Source organism: Dipodomys ordii, unplaced genomic scaffold (assembly GCF_000151885.1).
Source record: "Dipodomys ordii isolate 6190 unplaced genomic scaffold, Dord_2.0 Scaffold97, whole genome shotgun sequence".
NCBI classification, from domain to species: Eukaryota; Metazoa; Chordata; class Mammalia; order Rodentia; family Heteromyidae; genus Dipodomys; species Dipodomys ordii.
In genome coordinates, this window is record NW_012267313.1 from 3,313,968 (window position 1) to 3,334,411 (window position 20,444).

The 20,444-nt window shown below is 35.4% G+C and overlaps 1 protein-coding gene across 1 annotated transcript in view; it reads left to right on the plus strand.

Annotated features, from left to right (window-relative positions):
• Positions 1-20,444, plus strand: part of Lama2 (laminin, alpha 2) — a 544,126-nt gene that overhangs the window by 155,337 nt on the left and 368,345 nt on the right. Inside the window, exon 4 of the mRNA XM_013026778.1 lies at positions 16,888-17,130. Within this exon, the coding sequence (XP_012882232.1) occupies positions 16,888-17,130 (243 nt within the window). The remainder of the gene's footprint in view (positions 1-16,887; positions 17,131-20,444) is intronic.

Genomic DNA, 20,444 nt, shown 5'->3' on the forward strand with positions numbered 1-20,444 from the left:
TATCCTTTTCATTCAATTAAAAGTTTCAAGACACTGTAGATGTGAATATATTTTTTTCCATTTTAAGGTTACATTAAAGGGAAAATAAGAGCAGTAATAACTTACATCCAGAAAGTAGGTAAAAATATTGTAGCTTATGATAAATAATATTTAGTTATCCTTAAAATTGGCCAGTTATTGCTCTAAGCATTTCATGTGAATTCTGTCTTGTAACCATCACTGCTGTACAAAGAAAGCATATTATTTATATTCATTGATGAGACTGAGAAAAAAATGAAGAAGGAAAAATTTAGAAATTGTCCAGATACTGCAAGGTATCTGGATTCTATATGCCAACTAGCAGCTCCACTTGGATGTCTAGTGGAGCATCACCAACCTTACAACTCAGAAGTCTTGATCTTTCTTCTCAAATCATATGCTTCTCTCAGTTATCAACACCATTCTTAACTTATCTGTTCAGAAACAAATAAAACCAGGAGACTAATTTTTACTGTGTCCCATATGTGCTGCTTAATAAGGTCCTGTAAACTTCAACTACACAATACAACTCCAGTTTACCATGTGTCACCTCTACCATTCTTACCCCAGTCTAAGCCACCATCATAGGACTTGCTCATAGAACTGCTAGAGAGCCCAGGAACTTCACCTCCATTTCCACTTTCTCTGCCCATATCCCATATCCAAGCAGGAAGTAGGGCAATGAAAAAAACACAAATTAGATCTCACAACCCCATTGCTCAAAAATCTTCCATTGTCATCCCAACTCTACAGAATGAAATTGATACACTTATTCCATTCTTTGCAACTCACTGACCTATCTCTTGGGCTTCTCCCATATGCTCATCTATGGATCTGCTGCTCCTTATTGGATTCTCATAATACCAATGGTTTTAGGATGAGACAAGAGTGTTTCTTCATCTGACCTTTTAGAGTTGCTGTGTTCTCTGTCTTAATTGATATTCCCAAAGTCACTGACATGGCTTTATCCTTCTACTTGTTTTTTTTTTTAATTTGGTCAAATTTTAATTTAAGTATCACAATGAAACCTATGGTACAATTAAGTTGTGCTAATAAAACTTTTTAAGAAAGAAAGAAAGACTGAGGGGAGTTTAGAAGTTATGTTGAGTAAAATCACCCATGATTCAGGTTCCGCATCAATAAAGATATAAAACCTCCTTATTCTCTGCTGATATTGACTGTTTTTAAGTGAGAATAATGTCATCATGTCCGTTCCTAAATTTTGAAGATTAAAGAACTAATTTTGAAAAATGCTGGTAAAAATATAACTACATTTATATTCAAAAAGACAACATTCAGAGATAGAATTGAGAATTTCATATAGTTATTTTATTTTTAAAATATTTGCTTTTCAGAGACTTTATTTTATTACATTTTTTCACATGTCAGCTACTATACTAATGAGTTAGTGAATATGAAATTGAATATATAGGGTTCCTACTTTTTAAAATCATATATCTATATCCTAAGTTTAAGACATTTTACCAAATAAAAGAAAGGCTTAAATAAATGACAACAACAGCAGGATGTCACAAAAGGAAAGTGCTATAATCAAGATGGACAGAACACTCAGATCATATCATTAGTAATGCTAATATTCACTTAACTTTTCCTACATGCTAGATAGATGCTACATATCTAAAAACTAGTATTTCTTTTTTTCAGATATATTTTTAATTGTAAAAATACTGTACAGAGGAGTTACAGTTACATGAGTAGAATAATGAGTACACTTCCTATCGAGCATTGTTACCTCCTCCTTTGTTTTTCCCTACTCTCCCTTCCCTTCCCACCTCCCTAACTCCTCCCTCCCCACCGCCCCCACCCAAAATTGTAAAGTTTGTTTTCAACATAGTGTCATGTACACCTCACTGTTACAATGGGTCGACCTGTATCCTTATTTAAGCATTATCAACTCCAAATGGATCAAAGACCTCAGAGTCAAAGCAGACACTCTTAAAACATTACAGGATGGAATAGGAGAAACCCTAGGTCTCCTTGGCACAGGCCGAAATTTTCTGAATAGAGACCGGAAACACAATAAATCAAAGAAAGTTTGGACAAATGGGATTGCATGAAATTGTAGAGCTTCTGCATGGCAAAGGCATAGCTAGCAAGATCAATAGAAAGCCCACGGATTGGGAGAAAATCTTCACTAGCCATACAACAGACAAGGATCTCATATCTAAAATATACCTGGAACTCAAAAAATTAAATCCCCAACAACAAATCCTTAAAGAAACAACTGTCCAATAAATAAATGGGCTAAAGACTTAAACAGAAACTTCTCTGAAGAGGAAAGAAGGAGGGCCAATAGACACATGAAGAAATGGCTCAACCTCCCTAGCCATATTGAGATATCACCTCACCCCAGTTAGAATGGTTATAATCAAGAACTCTAATGACAACAGATGCTAGAGGGGATGTGGACAGAAGAGAACCTTACTGCATTGTTGGTGGGAGTGTAAACTTGTTCAACCACTTTGGAAAGCAGTATGGAGGCCCCGCAAAAGACTCCACATAGAGCTCCCCTATGACCCCAGCAATCCCACTTTTGGGCATTTACCCAAATGATCACAAATAAGACCATAGTAAAGCTACCAGCACAATTATGTTTATTGAAGCATAATTTGCCATAGCTAAGACATGGAACCAACCCAGATACCTCTCAGTAGATGATTGGATCAAGAAAATGTGGTATATATACACAGTGGAATTCTATGCCTCCATCAGAAATAATGACATTGTCCCATTTGTTAGGAAATGGAAAGACTTGGAAAAAATTATGTTAAGTGAAGTAAGCCAGGCCCAAAGAAACATAGATACCATAGTTTTTCTTATTTGCAATTACTACTATATGTCTGAGACAATCAGAAAAAGTCAGATAAGTTGATGTTAGGTGAAATGAACCCCAAAATAACAATTCAAATGTTTTTTTTTCTTTCTTGAGATTGTTTCTAACATATTTAGAAGATGATTTCTTTGTTGCTTTGTATGTCCCTCCCCCATAACCCCTGTTTTCACTATATTTGATGTTGGTATAATTTGTGGAGGGGAAGAGAAAAAAAACAAATTGTTTAAATAGGGATACAGGTGGACCCATTGCAACAATGAGATGTACAAGACATTATGTCTAAAAATGAACTTTACAACTTTGGTATGGGGGGATGTGTGGGAGAGGGGAGGGAGGGATAAAAGGGGGTAGGGAGATGGGAAGGGTTGGGAAGGGGAAACAAAGGAGGAGGCAACAATGGTTGATAAGAAATGTACTCATTACCTTGCTCGTGTAACTGTAACCCCTCTGTACAATATTTTCACAATAAAAAAACATTTTGTTATATATCTTCCCCTCCCCAAATCATAAATATATATATACAAGATGCAGGACACCGGAATCAGATACAGTGAAAACAGGGGTTATAGCATGAGGGAAGAACATACAAAAGAAACAAAAGAATCACATAGTACATTATAAGTACATTAAAAACAATAGCAAGTAAGAAAGAAAAATCCACTTGTGTCCCTATTTTGGGGTTCATTTCACTTAACATCATCTTATATGGTTATATGTACAAATCTTTTGACCTCTTCTGCTTGAACTAGACATTTACTAATTATTGCAAATAAAGGAAACCATGGGACATATGTTTCTTTGGGGCTGGCTTACTTCACTTAGTATAATTTTTTCCAAGTCTTTCCATTTCCTAACAAATGGGGCGATGCCGTTCTTTCTGATGTAGGCATAGAATTCCATGACATATACATATATATAATATTTATTATATATATATCACATTTTTTGATCCATTCATCTACTGAGAGGCATCTGGGTTGGTTCCATATCTTAGCTATGGTGAATAATGCTGTGATAAACATGGTTGTGCTGGTAGCTTTGGTATGACCTTCTTTGTGATCATTTGGGTAAATGCCCAAAAGAGGGATTGCTGGGTCATAGGGAAGCTCTATGTGGAGTCTTTTGTGGAAGCTCCAAACTGTTTGCAAAGTGGTTGAACAAGGTCCTTCTACTTGTTTTCTAGAACATTCTTATACTTATTTTCTCAAATATCCAGTGAAAAAAATAATGTTAAATACACCACTGTATTATAACACCTGGATTAAAGGCTAGCCAGTTGAATAATGTGTTGCTTAATAATACATGTAAAATAATTGGACTAGTAAATGATATCACATACACTTCATGGTGTGGATCTTTAAAATATATGAAGATCCAGGATATTAAACTCTTCCATAGGACTCTAGGGAAACAAATGTAAGAGTAATACTAACCAAGTGCATTTCAGCTCAGGTACAGCTGTCCTTCTCAGGCATCTTAACTGAGATGTGACTGTTCTCTTTTAAGTCTCCTACAGAGATCATTGAGCAGGTAGACACTTAAATGTATTCTGTTCACATTTAAATAATTTCATTTGTGTTTAGGCTGCAGAAATTGATCTGAAGTTTGTCCAGCATATTGTTTCATTTAAGCTTTTGATGCATTTCTAAAACGATTATGTCAAGAATATCTGCAATTTAAATCGTGACCTTCTCTGGTTTGAATTCTTATTTTAAGATTTCTGACCTGAACACTAAAAGGATTAGCACAGGAATTTTAATGTTCACACTGCTGTTCTTAGTTTTATCAGTGAAAGACAAATGCTGCCCAGATAATAATGGAGGCTTGTCTCTGTTCACTACCTTCTGTTTATGATCATGCTGCAATACCATTCTGAAACTTATTGCAGATATGCAGTCTGGGCTCAGGGGAAATTGAGTCATTATAATCCAAAGTATGTGCAAGACTTTGCTAATAGTTGCTGCTACTTCACAACCATTCACTGTATGTCTATGTTTGCCTTAGTGCATGATATAAAATACATTGCTGAACTTATAATGGTATCTCTATTTCCTCACATATATTTATGGGGAATTGTACATTCTGCCCATCCTTTCTTTGCTGTGCAGATGTAGTCATTTTCTAGGGTCAGGTTTTGGAACTGGTGCTCTTATAGCTTTCTCATGGATATGATAGTGTGGTAGTTACTCACAGTGTACAAGAAGACCCATGTTTTAAGCCTTGAGTTTCACAAATGACAGAGCTTGGTTCCATACTAGTGAAATAATATTTCTGTTCCCTAGAGATAATGTTGTTCTTTAAGATTTGCTTCTAGTTTTTGTGATTAAGCATTTTATTGCATATTGCTTTCTGAATCAGAATTCAATAGCAGCATTCTGTCCTATTTGCAAAAGAAATGTGTATGATTTTTCTACAGAAGGCTTACAGATATCCAGAATGTTAGATGTGATTCAATGTTCATAGCTAGATACTGGAACCACAGAAAGTGTTAAAATTATTGGTATATTTTGGGGCAGCTATAACTGTGACTTATAACATTTATAACCTGTCTGATTGAAAAGCTTTCAAAGTCCTCATATCACTTTTAAGGCTTTTCTTTTTCTCTCCTCTAGTATGAGTTCCCATGTGATTAAACTAAACCCAGTCGAAATTTGAACACTCAAAATAATTTTTAAAAGCTTTGATGCAATAAATTAGACCTACCTAGAGAATGTTGAAATCCAACTTTCATCAATATTGCTTGCATTCAAGGTCCTGTTCTCTCCCCTGGCATCTTTCACAGTTGGTACTTGATTTCTTAAGCCATGCCTCAAGTTGGATATTTTGCTAGTTAACTAGAAATGAAATCCTGAGGACTTTTCAGCCTGGGCTGGCTTCAAACCATAATTTTCCAGGGCTCAGCTTCCTAAGGTAGAGGATTGTGGGTATGAATCAGCAGTATCCAACTCATAAATCACTTTTAATTTGACATTACTAAAGTGATATGATTTGCAGGGGTTTCTTTTTTTTTACTCAAAAAGAACCAGGGGAAATCTAGACAGAACAGAGAGTAAGGATTTCCAGAGGGATTACATTTTAATATGTTCCCGTAATGTGGAAGATTTCAAAAATCTTATTTAATATTTTTTTAATTATTAGAAAATGGCCATTTTCTAAATGGACAAGAATTAGAGGTGTTGGCATATGTCTGTAATCCCAGCACCTTATATGGCTGAGGTAAGAGTTTTATAGTTCAAGACTAGACTGGCCTAGGGGGAGGAGGGAAAGAAAGGAAGAAATGAATCAAAAAAAGGATTTTCTATATATTCTGTGGAGACCTACAAGTATTATCTCAGGCAGCTATTAAGTTTTTCATTCCATCTTTGCATCTTCAGCTTTTTCACTTTATCTACACTTTTCACACTTCACTGGTCAGTGAGATCAATTCTTTAAAGTTGGAAAAGGTCAACTAGAAAAACATGTTAGAATGCGTTTTTGTTGTTGTTACTGCTTTTGCAAATTCACTTTCTTGACTCGAAGGCTGTAGGGTGCTCACTATTTTGTGGCTTGTAACCCCACCCTTCCTTCAGCTTCAAAGCCAGGAACAAGTTGAATCTTCCACATTGCCTCACCATTATAGTTTTGTTTTTTTTTTTTTTGGTCTCTCTTTCATGGACCTTGTAAACACTGAGCTCACTTAGATAATACAAGATTATCTTCCCATCTCAAGGTTTGTAACCAAACTATCTCCATAGAGTTCCTTTGCCATAAAAGGTAACATATTCATATATTCCAAGAGGTAAGATATGGACAAGTTGGAGGGGCCAATATTCTGTCTACCCATACAAGCTTCATTTTACTTGGCTTACCAGCAACTTCTTCCTGACCCACTGAGTTCTTGTTGCTATAAACAAAATTCTCTATGATGAAAGTCTAGCTCAAAGGGTGCATTCAATTATCTTAAGGGAAAGATTAGAAAATAGCATTTTAGGATATATTTTTGCATAGAAAACGTAGACTGAATAGAACCACTAGAGAAGTGCCTATCCATGGCTTATAGAAATATTCAGGTAAGTACTGAAAACTCCTAACTTTGTTCTCTCTTCCTTGTCTATGTTCCATTTTAAGCAAAGCTATATTAGAAAAACGTATTTTTTTTACTTTTTAAATCTCTAGATTTGAAATAAATATCACTTTCATAAGCCAAAAGGGAGTTTCCAAAAGGAAGAGACTATATTAACCAAAGCTATAGATACTTCAGAGAAGATGATAATAGCCAAAAAGCAGAAAACATTTCAAATAGGTCACTGGTAACTCTCTGATAGTTACAATAGGGTAGCAGGTGACCCATGAGCTGCAAAAATTTAATTCAGTAAGCGTGGTAAATTAATAAACAAAGAGTACAGATTATCCTTAAGACATTTCTAAGGGAAAGACAAGAAAGTGGAGCAATGTATAAGCATGAAAACAGCTGCTGTGATCTCAATTGTAATAGCTAAAATTGGATGAGTGTTAAGTGACTGTGATCTGCTGCAAGCATTCATGAACCAAGATCAGAAAGTTTTGTTCTGTCTTTGATTTGTCATTCTACACCGTTAACATTACATTTCTAACTCTTCTCATCACTACAAATCTTTGCTATTATTCCCCAATTCCTTTGAACTAGAATGATTCATTCATGTCTGTAATGTCATAAATTGAAGAATGAGTAAGTTCTCCCTACTCTGGCAACTATAGAAGCACAAAAACAAAGGCAATGCCAGGTATTTCTCCAGGGAGAATAATTTTTAGCAGGCAAGCTTTAAACTGTCACATTTTTGATCATCTGTGATTCACACCAACATTGTTCTCTGTGATGGTTTCATTGAAAGGACTGCCATGTTCTGTGGGGGACTCAGTTCACCTGCTCTTGTAGTAGTAGCTAGAGTGAAAGCCAGGCAGAGCCAATGACTTATTTGCAGAAGGCAGGTCATTCTTTTGAAGCTGTAGATTGTTTCAAATGAGGGAGAAACATGGGAGGGGAGAACAGAAGTCAAGGGCAGTGCTAAAAACAAGGAAAATGCTTGCCTGGATGTCTCCTGCAGCTAACATTGTTAAAAATGGCAGCAACTTAATGAAGAATAGGGTCATAAATGCATTAATAACCCAAGGGAGGACCTTCTTTATTCGGATTTGGATTCCATTCACTTGGGTTGCTAGAATTTTTTTTAAGACTGGACTAAAATTTTGAGACCTTTTGGGCTAATAATACCCTTTAAAGTTGATAATTAATTATTAAAACACATTGTTTGATCTCAGAATATGGTAGAATCAGTAAGACATGGAGTTAACCATTTATTAAGAAAATGCATTAAGTGTGTGTACTTTAAGAACAAAAACTAAATTACTGCTAGTGGTAATACTGTTAAGTGGAAGAGAGCTATTTCTTTATTAAAGTGAAACATAGCCCACTGTTGGTGGCTCATGCCTATATTCCTAGCTGCTCAGAATGCTCCCTCTTGAGGATCATGGTTCACAGCTATCCTGGAGAAGACAGATATGAGAGACTTTTATTTCCAACTAATCAAGAAAAGCCAAAATGGAAGGTGTAGCTCAACTGTTAAAGCTCCAGCCTTGAGGGAAAAAAAAAAGCTAAGCAAGAACACAAAGTTGTGAGCTCAAGTTCTAGTATTGTCACGTGTATGCATGCACACACACAAACACACACACATGCACATACAGACACAGTAATGGGTATTATATTTTTATTTTGGTTGTGAAAAATTTTAAACACATATAAACATACAGAGAACACCAGGGTCCCAGATGTGTCCAATACCTGTCCATATGTCAGAATCAACACATGGCTCATAGGTCATTTAGAAGCAAATTTAATATGTATCATTTTCTCTTGGATAGAACATTATGTATCTCTGAAGGACAAGACTCTGATAAATAAAATAATGTCACACCTAAAAATGAGTACCATTACTTCATTACTATTAATAATTATGCATAAAGTATTCCAGTATCTCACATTTACTGCTAATTTCCTTTTATTTTTAGTTTAATTTTAGTTTAGTTTTTTTTGGTGGTCATGGGGCTTGAACTCTAGGCCTGGGCAATGTCCCTGAGCTTTGTTTTGCTCAAGGCAAGCACTCTACTATTTGATCCACAGTACTACTTCTGGCTTTTTTTCTTTTTTTGAGTACTTTGTTGGAGATGTGTTGGATAGATTTTCCTGCCTTGGCTGGCTTTGAACCCAGACCTCAGATCTCATCCTCCTGAGTACAGGGTGTGAGCCACTGGTGTCTGGCTTGATAATTTCCTTTAGAAAGGCTTGATGATCAAATCAGGATACACAGGAAGACAAAAAAAAGACATATTTGTTGAGGGACATGGAATTGTCTCTACTAATCAATAGACTTCATCATTTTTTACTTCTTTACTATTTATTTAAACAAGTAAACCTTGTTGTTCATTCAAAGGAGGTTCTTACATTCTGCATGTACTAACTGCACTCCTAGATTATTATTTTCATGTTGCTTTCCTGTTTCATTGTCTAATAAATGTTTCAATTTAGACTTGCTTTGGTTTAGTTTTGTTTTGGGGATGATCATTTTTCTAGGTCATGCCATGTGCTTGTAATATACTGCAAAAATGTGTGGATGTCTCTTTTTGTGGGTGTTTGTGGCCACCGATGAACATTAGTAGCCATTAATTCATGAATTCAGTGCACACCGCCTTCCGGTAGAGAGAAGCATGCTGGGAACTGTAACATGTACTCTATGATTTTTCGACTTAACTGTGTGTCTCTATTGCAGTTCAAGCTGAGGATTCTCTTGATCACTTTTGCTTATTAATTCTTCCAAATTGTATTTACAATCAACGAGTCCAGGTCTTAGGAAACAAACCCAATATTTTTCTTGAAAAAGTGGACTTGCATTCTGTTTATATATTATTGCAGAGAGAGGTGAACAGAAACTTTTTTTTTGCAGAGCTATAAGTTGAAATTTGCTTTCTTGAAGAGTTGAAGTGCAAAGGTCCTTCGTTATACTCCCTTGAAGAATCAGGCATTGATTTAAAGCCTTTAAAGAGTTCAACAAGTAATCGCAAGTTTTTCAAGGGTTATCATTAATTATTATTACCTGTATTAAATTCATATGCATTTCATAGAGTATAAAAACTCTATTTTAATTGGGAGCAGAGCGCTTCATTCTCTTTTGCAGCCTGGGAGCCACTTACCCTCAGGTAAAGTAGCACAGTTGCTTCTCTGCAGCTTCACTGAGCTTGTTCTCAGCAATTGTAAAACATACTTGGTGGTGAAGAGTTAGACAAGTGGACTGCACATTGTAATTGAGTGTCAATTACAGCTCATTTTAGTATATGAAAAGACTTTAAATGATTTTGTCTAACCATGAAAGTTATGGTGGGAAAACTCCTCTATATTTCCAGCCATACTATTCTAGGTTTACCAAAATAACTTAATGTATTAAAAAAAACACAAAATGAGCCTAGAAAATCAGTATTGCTTATATTTACAGGTTAATTTTCTTTCTAAACTCATCGTTTACAAATTTACACATTTAGAAGTAGAGTAAACTCAAATCCAGTAAAATGATCATTAGAATTTATGTAATAATCTCTTCAGAGAGCTTTTTTTTTTCCTGCTGGCAGTAGGGTCTTAAAACTCTGGTCCTGAAAGCTAACCCTGAGCTTTTTTGCTTAAGGCTACCACTCTACCACTTGAAATATAGTTCCAATTCTGGCTTTTGTGCTAGTTAATTGGAGAAAAGAGTCTCACTGGCTTTCCTGCCTGAGCTGACTTAGAACCCTGATCCTCAGATCTCAGGCCCTCCTGAGTAGCTAGGATTTGATTACAGGTATGAGTCACCAGCACCCAGCTCTTCAGAGACTTTTTAAGGTCATGGTGAGCCACTAATATTTTGAGATTGCTTGAAAATTTAGCTGGAGAAAAAAAGCCTGGGAAGGTTGGCTTAAGTGCAGTAAAGCTGTTGTACAATGTGTCAATGAACTTTTATCTTGCTAGGCCCAGCTAGGCCTCAGTCAGGCTTACCTCTATAAAGCTGGGGATTTTCACCAAAACAATAGCCACTCTGAATTCTTAGGCATTGGTCTCTGTTCTCCATCATAGGAACTCAGATGAACCTTCAAGAAACATGCCAAATTCTTCTCATCTTTTTCTCTTTATTGTTTTTGATTTTTATTTTACATCTTCATTTTCTTTTTAGCAGGCTTGGGTGGAACAGATGATAATCACATCAACTGTACCCATCAACTCAGACACCATACATACACTGAAAGCCTCACAGAATTTCCAGTGGGTACTACACTTGAAAATTCATGCTATCTATTATCCCTTCCTAATTATGATATTTATACTGATAAATGAGATAATTTGCCTTATAGACCATTAGAGTGAAGAATAAAGTTGAGCTTTCAAGATAGTTTGAGATAAGTATTTTGGAGACATATCACTGCAGATAGAAATATTAATACCCATAACAGAATACAGTATAAAAAACACAATTAAATGATTTAATCTGTGAACAATCTTTTTTTTTTTTGCTATCAGAAGTTCACAGATAAAAACTTGTGGCGGAAGGAGGAAGAGCTCTACACTGGATATCGCCTTGATGATCATGATCTGTTCTTTTGAGAGATTAGGAAAGAAGATTTGGAAGAGAACAAATCAGATCAGGTCCTAACTCCCTTAGACAGCAGCCTTAAGGTTTTCTTTATGATTTTTATAAGAAGAAACCTGAAAGAAAGAGTTTATATTTATCCAATTTCTTTAACTGAGCATCAGTGACACTCCAAAGTCTCTGAAATATCCAAAATACTAGACTTTTGTAGTATTTTTCCATCTGTGTGATGCTTTAACAAACAAAGGGACTAAGATAAAGGATTTATTGATGGTCTTAGTAGAGGATTAAAAAAATCCACATCTAGCAATTTATGTGCTAATAATTGGTTTGAATATCAGACTTAATCAAATGGATTATAAGAGAATTAGGTTGTTCAGGAGCAGAAAAGAATCAAGACTGTTCACAACTCTTACATCATCACTTTAGGAAATGAAGACTCCTTGTGAACCATTGCTAGACAATTACCACTTTATCTTACTTACCCATATACTAAAAGGATCACAAAACATCTTTTTAATATGATGGTCATTGTATGTTGTGAGATTGAGTTGGGAAGGGTTCTTCAGTCCCCAATTCTTTTCCATCTCTCCACCTGAAAGCCAGTTCTTAATAATACACCTTTTTATTGAAGTAATACTTAATACCACATCTAATGGTGTAATTATATGATAACTTTTAGGTAACGTTCAAATGAGTAACAAATATAAGAGAGCATAAAGTTCCCATAGTTGCAGTAAAGTTTCTGATGTTTGGTAAGATATTTAAGAGTTTAAATTGTTTTTTTAGTCTCCCTGTTTGTAAAAACGGCCCACCAGAGGAAAACATTTGCATCTCACATTGAGCCTAGCAGTCTTAGTACTTCATATAATGAAATGTTTACTTTTCTTGTTCTTACCACAATAGACTGAAAGTTTATTCATCAGGAAATGAGGTATTAACACCACTGATTTTGAAGAGTCTTTATACAGAGAACACAAGAGACAGTTAATAAAAGTGGCATCGATAACATTAAATAGCCCTATTCTATTAGGGGCATTGAAAATTTGGAGCACTTAAAAAATGATGGTTAAGATTTTTACAATCATTTTCTGAAGGCTTCAAAGAATACATCTATTCATTGTATTTTTCAATCATGCTATTTACAGCACTTTAAAAAGTTTATTCATAATCCTACATGCCAACAAATTTAATTAATTTTGCATGGGATGTGAAAGAATCCACATAAAAGAAATGAAAAAGACTCCTTAGTCCTTTAAATGAAATAGGATTCCTTTAATACTTTTGAAGACAGCAACCGCATTTCTGTGTTATTTAGTGCTAGTTGTTACATTGATTTATAGATGGACTTTGTAGAGGTTCTTGTTGAAGATTTTTTTTCACAGATTACTTTTCACCTGTTATTCTAGAGCCTACTCAGAGGCTCCTGAATCATAAATCCATATTGTAGTTCCAAGTGATATTTGGCCTCTTCCTGTTTTAGCTTTCTGAGATGCTTTCTAAACAAAGTTATTTATCCATAACCTCAATGTAGCCTTGTTTTTCTTACTGAGTACAGTGATCTCTAATAGACTTCCTTAACTCCTTGATTTTTTTATCATTAATAAAAGTGCATATTTTGGAAGGAAAACATTGCTAACACAAAATATTTGCATGATTCTCTCTTGCAAAGTATGTCCACCGTTGTGTATCCTTTATTGCTTTTCAGAGATTTTATTTCGTATTTTTGTATCTTTGAATACTTTACAAAGGGGCTTCAGTTCAACTTGTCATTATTGGGAGTCCAATGCATCTTGATCACTGTCACCTCTTTCATCATTATCCCTTGTGTCTCCCATCCCCTCAATCAATATCTTTTCTGGAAACTTCCATTGGAAAAGGAATGTTTGGAAATAGATGATTAGAGATAATCTCAGCTTTTAAGGACATAATAAGATGGATAGTAAAGAAATATACAACTTATTTTATACAGTCACCAAATGCGCTAGTGATGACTGCGATTTACTGCAACTGAAATGAGTGATGCTAACATTTATAGCAATAATACAGAAAGGTGTTACAGTGATTCTGATTATTCAAGTAAATTTAATAAATAGCATACGTATAATGTTATAAAAGAATTATAGTATCACACCTTTGAAGATGGGCTCTGCTCTGGAGGTATTCACAATTTAATTATTCACCTTTTCACTGTTTGTTTTAAGACACTACCCAGGATACTTTAGGATTACCAACAGGACCATACTATTTTTATAATTTTACAGTATTTTTATAATTTTACAGTCTGTGTCTTCTATAAGGTTAATTAGTTGGTATAGTCTTCAGTAATTTACCTTTGAAAGAGATATTATGTATTGTAAGTAGTTGTATACAAATTATCTGGAAGAAATAATTCCTTATGAAGAACATCTAAAAATTTAGAAATAGAAAATACTTTAGATAGAGTTGTCCCTTCCTTCCTTCCTTCCTTCCTTCCTTCCTTCCTTCCTTCCTTCCTTCCTTCCTTCCTTCCTTCCTTTTTTCTTCTTCCATCTATCTCTCCCTTCCTGCCCCATCCATTCCTTCTTTCCAACCTCATTGCTTTATTTCCTCCCTCTCTCCCTGCCTCCCTCCCTCTCTCCTCCTCCTTCCTTCCTTCCTTCCTTCCTTTCCAACCTCATTGCTTTATTTCCTAATTTTTTAATTGTAAAGATACTGTATAGAGGGGTTATAGTTACATGAGTAAGGTAATGAGTACATTTCCTATTGAGCATTGTTACCCTTTCCTTTGTTTTTCCCCTACTATCTCTTCACTCTCCAATTCCTCCCCCCACCAATTGTAAAGTTCATATTCAACATCGATTCCACCTCATCCCAGTTAGAATGGCTCTAATCAAGTAATCAAATAACAATAGATGCTGGAGGGAATGTGGCCAGAAGGGAACACTAATGCACTGTTGGTGGGAATGTAAACTTGTTCAACCACTTTGGAAAGCAGTATGGAGGTTCCTCAAAAGACTCCACATAGAACTCCCCTATGACTCAGCAATCCTACTTTTGGACATTTACACAAACAATCACAAACAAGGCCATACTAAGGCTACCATCACAACTATGTTTATCACAGCATTATTCACCATAGCTAAGATATGGAACCAACCCAGATGCCCCTCAGTAGATGAATGGATCAAGAAAATGTGATACATCTACATATATAGATATAGATATAGATAGATATCTTTTTTTCTTACTCTTCCATTTTAACCAGGTCCTTATGTTTGATATTCAGGCGCTTTACCAATTAAGGCATACCTCCAGCTCTAAATTTTTCTCCATTTTGAAAGTCATCTTATGGATGTGGATTTGGCTCAATGGTATACATTTGCTTAGCACATTCAAGATCCTGAAGTCACACCCAGCATAGAAAAAATTAATTATAATTAAACTCTATACCATTCATTTAAAACAATCAATTGCAGAAGGATATTAAGATGAAATAAAGCCATCCTCTCCGTCTCCTTGATTCTTCTTTCTAAAACGTCAAAGACAACAGCTTTGAAATGTTATGTATATTCTTGCTCCAAATGCCTATGCATTTCCAAGTACTTACATGCAAATAATATGTATGACTATCTTCAATTGTATGTGTATATATTATTGTAAATATGAAATTTTCAATATATTTTCCCTGCAATGATATTCAGTAAAACAGAATTGTAAAGTTTATACTAAGCAGAATAGACATTTTGGCTGTTGCTTGCTCTGTAGGGATTAATTAGATGATCTCAGGGAAGAGGAGGCATCTGGGAAGCTGAGCAGCAATTTAGCAAAAGAAGGATTTCAGTATTTTAGCCATCAGCAGCATTTCTACTATGGTGTCTAGAAAGTATATGCCAGTTCTAATCTCAGTCTCTTGAGAGCTTGTGGTTTTCATTGAGTTGCACAGTGTGCACACAATCCTGGTAAGGATCTCAAAAGAGCCAGCTGTGTGGTGGCACCTTCCATATCAACTTCTAATATTTGCAAATTCAGTCCCTTAGAGTACATAGAAATTACCATATATGAATTCAGGAAGATATTTGTGAAAGCCATGAAAAATAAAATTCATTTCTAGAACATTCCTTTTACAATTCCTTCTATGGCATAGCCAGTCTTTTCAATTACATGGTATCCAGGTTAACTTTCAAGCTGTGCTCCAACAATGACCCCAGACCCTATAACTGTGAAGTTCTCCATATCATTGACCAATCTAGAACATGACACATTGCTTTATTACCATTGTACTTTTCATGTCTTATTACCACACATATATCTTGGCTTTCTTCTTATGTACACACTGTGCACACATCTAGTAATGATCTGGAAAGGCCAGCTTCAGAGCTGTCTGTATAACTCAGTTTTTCCTAAATTCCCACCCAAGCTATTGTATATAAATGTCACTTGATAATGCTTGTACATTTTTCTTTTGCATCTGTGCACTGCGTTGGTAAATCACACATATGTGTAATCACAAAACATCCAAAATGTGTTTTTGTTTTTAATTTTCAAATTCTGTAAATATTGAAAAGTCCTGGATGTTCTCAAGTATCTCAGTTATAACTGTTGATGTATGGTAGTGTTGGTTCTTTCTTTATTTCCATACTTTTCCCATGCTTATCTCTTTCAAAGAGAAGGTTCAGAAACACTTCCCTTAATGGACTTCTATTTCAGTGAGTTATCTGTGTATTACTGGAATTTCATCTATGCTTTTTTCTATTTGTGAATGTAGAGAAACTGCCATTTATATCCTACTGTCAAGTTCTTTCCAGTTGCTATACATACATTATTTCATTCAATCCAAACATTGTATACTTCTTGACCATAAGTCACAATAAAGAAAGCTAAGACTTGGAAAAGTAACCTTGCTAGGTTCCCATAAACACTTGGCCTACAGTATGAATGCATGACTGTGGTGCCAATAACTTATGTGGTTTTAGTTTTATAACACTGGATCCATCTACCTGGTACTTTTTGAGGATCAAATGATATGAGTAATACTACCAAGTATTACAATTTCTAGCACACAGTTTATTGTCTCTAATGATAAGGTGACCAAAATGGTATCTCATGGATGCTTTCAGTGGTAATGGTTGTAATAGAACCTTGAAAATCAGGTGAAATGATGTCAAGGAGTCGTACAAAAACTAAAGTTGGGTCTTTTCAAATCAGGATGGTCAGAATGGAATACCTTGCCTCAGCAAAAAATTATTAACTATGAACATGCAATAGGAAAATCATGTCAGAGAATACAATAGAATAATAGAGTCAAATCTAGAATAGTCTCAGGCAGCAATTAGTCTTATACTTGACCTAGAATGGAAAAGAAAAAAAATAGCACTTTGGTATTTAAACTGTGTTCTTGGTCATCCCCAGGTGTTTCAAATTGCATATGTGATTGTGAAAGCAGCCAACTCCCCTCGGCCTGGAAACTGGATTTTGGAGCGCTCATTGGATGATGTGGAATACAAGCCCTGGCAGTATCATGCCGTCACTGACACAGAATGCCTGACCCTCTACAATATCTATCCCCGCACAGGACCCCCATCCTATGCCCAAGACGATGAGGTCATCTGTACTTCCTTTTATTCCAAGATACACCCTTTAGAGAATGGAGAGGTAAGATGAAAAGCTCACCATTGAATTACACTGTCAGAAAGACTTGGATATGTCAGTAATTAATGTCAGAGAGATTTTTTAATGGAATCTAGCAGAAATACATTTCAATGAATTATTAAATAAAAGAAGGGAAAAAACCCAAAGTGGTTAGAATGTTAACTACCTTCGTGTCTCCTATCTCCAGGAAAGATCAGAAAAGAGGAAATGCATTGAAGTTGGAAAGTCAGTGATTGATTTTATAGAGAGAGGACTTTCCTGACAATGACAGTTGCTAATGATTAGAAAGGGACTGGAGATCTTAAAGAAAAGCTTATAACTGTATATGCTGAGTCTGAAGATAGAGACAAAAGAGGAGAATTTGTGAGGAAATATAACCCATACTCAAAGCTCTCATTAAAAAGAACAGAAATGCTGTCATGTCCATGTGTCTTCTCTGTCACCACGGGGGGCTGTTGTGGGGTGTCTTCACTTTGGTCCCACTATTCTTAATGGAAATATGCAAAGGCTCCTAAGTTCCATGTGCCAGGACTTCTGTACAGACTGGGCTCTGTGTTTAACAATTCTTAGCTATTCTTTAGTGGATTTTAGCCTTTACATTTACATTTAGCCAAACCATGGATTTCTTGTAATTATTTTTGTGCTCTTGATCTAGTTACTTAAGTAAATAATCATTATCCTACATGATAATAAATATGATCAAATGAACCACTAATAATGACACAATAATATTTATTCATCTCCTCTCAAATATCCAAACCTTGACTTTCTGCCTCTTGAACTCCCTAATACCTTTTTATATCTGTTCCTGACCTTTTTCTTTAGTATAAGTGGCTTATCACCTTTCATTCTACTTGCTTAAACAGATTCTCCTTAACTAGCCATATGATTATATCCTGAAAATGCCACCATAAGTTAAAAAGATCATGTTATAAATGACCTTAACACATCCACTCTGCTAACATGGCTCTGCCTAGCCAACTTTACACCTGCTTTGACTACTTACATTAACCTACCATGGACAAAATTGTCTAACAGACAGCCCATTTCTTAATGAAGTGTTGAATAGCTTATGCAATTTATTGAGTCCTATACCAAAAGTGAAAAGCTGAGTTATGTGGTGACAGGAAAACAGATGAATGCTTTGTGAACATGAAAAAACACAAAATTGTCCAAATTAAAGAAAAAATTGACACACAGTCTACTACAGCACATTCCACATTGTTTCTTCTCATGATCATGTCTGGTTGTGAGTTCCAGCTCACTGCCACTGCTGAGCATAGTGAGAGGAGACCACACACATATCACGAACCTGGGAAAAGACCCAGAGCCAAAATTCAAAATACACTTCTACTAAGTGTGTATTACCTGTTCTCATTGCTAAGGTTAAAAACGTTCCTAGGCCATACCTGTTATAAGTTGGGGACTGTCTCTATGAATGTTTGATATTCTTTCCGCCTGGCCCTCTATTTGTGCTAGTGCCATCCTTCATGTACTTACACTCAATTCTGTCACGCTCTCCCAAGCCAGTCTAGGGATGTCTCTAAACACATTGGGAGGAAAGTTAGGTTTCTGACATACATCTATCAGACTCCATTTGTCAATGTTATTCCATGAATGTACACTAGTGTCTCACTCAATTTCAAATTCCATGTTCCAAAATACCAGTCTGGGGGAAAAACATTCCAAATGGAGCTCTCGGCAGAGGTCTCAATCTGCAAAAGGACTAGGAGTCAACTGCAGTGAGCCAAACAACTGTTCAACCTGCTTTGTGTCCAGAAGCAGCCAATTCTTGGGCAGTTCAGCCTAAGAAAATGGAAGCAGTGAATACAGAAAGAATATCTGTATCTAGTTTTTCTCCTGGATCCAATGTCTACTCAGGATGAATAGTTCTCTAATATTTTGAAGCTATACTTTATCCATTTCAGAAACTGGGTCCATTTCAGAAACTGGGTGAGCAATATAAAATATATTTTAATACACATGTAATTATTAAGTTATATACAAGCCCCTTGTCATATCCTTCCTATGTTAATTGTAGGAAGATCTGGTCTTTAGAATACATCTAGATGACAACATGGAATATCCAGACATGTTTACTTACTTGTCTGTGTCTTTAACAGCTAGATTGCTTTTGCTCCAAAATAGCATTTCCAAAAACCACCCATGGATGGTGACTATTAAACAACTAATTCAGTTTTTCTTGTGATATGTTTTCTTAAGTCAATCTGTCTCTTGCATAAGAATGAAATTAAAGTAAGAAACAGAAAGTAATTCAACATATTAGTAGCAGAGTGATAGGGTATATGAATAACAATTGAACTTGGGGTCTTCCTGGAGAGTCTGCTTTGTTTACAGTTTGTTTTGTGGAATATTTTCAATATTAGAAGGAATAGACTCAGAGTTCTGCCAGCCCAGTTCAGCCCATTCTAGATTATACCATTTTCTTTCTGGATTCAATTTCATCTCATTTGATATATCTGCAGAGTGATGTCTTTCATCAGTCAAAGAAAAGTTCAACTAGTTGTTCTCAAGTTATTACTTCCTCTCCATTTGCTTTCCCCCATAAGTCCATTATATTCATAAAGTGTTAGATAAAATGGCAGATCCTCTGTAGAAAAAATGTTTCAAAATAATCTTTAATAAAAATAAATTAGAGCCATGTGCTGATAGCTCATGCCTATAATCCTAACTACTCAGGAGTCTGAGATCTGAAGATTGTGATTTGAATCCAGCCTATACAGGAAAGTCATGAGACTCATATAAGCACTTAACTATCAAAAAGCTGGAAGTAGGAGGTTAAAGTAGTAGAGTGCTAGCCATTAGCACAAAGCTCAGAGACAGCACCCAGATTCTGAGTTCAAGCCCCACAACCAACACCAGAAAATAAATAAATAAATGTAGAACCTCTTACTGCACATACAATATATCTTACACTTTGTATCTTATAGGCTGTATACTTTGTTTTTGTATAGAAATATTCTAGATATTTTCTCCTAGCATGCTTCTAATTCTTGTCAACTATGTAAAATGTATTAACATACGCATATAATTCTAACTGTAGTCCTCGTACTTGTTAGTTTCTAGAATTTCTCTGGTTCATTTTCATACAGAAACATGGAATTTTTATCTTACATTGAAATTTTGTTCATATTAAAATTTTAATTTAGTAATATATATTTAAACTTTCAATAGCCTAGTTTGTTCCCTTGAGCACAAAGTAACAATGCAGTGACAACAGAGGATATACCCAGGGGGAAGAACATACAAAAGAAACAACAAAAAAATCACAGAGCACATTAAAAGCAACAAAGAAA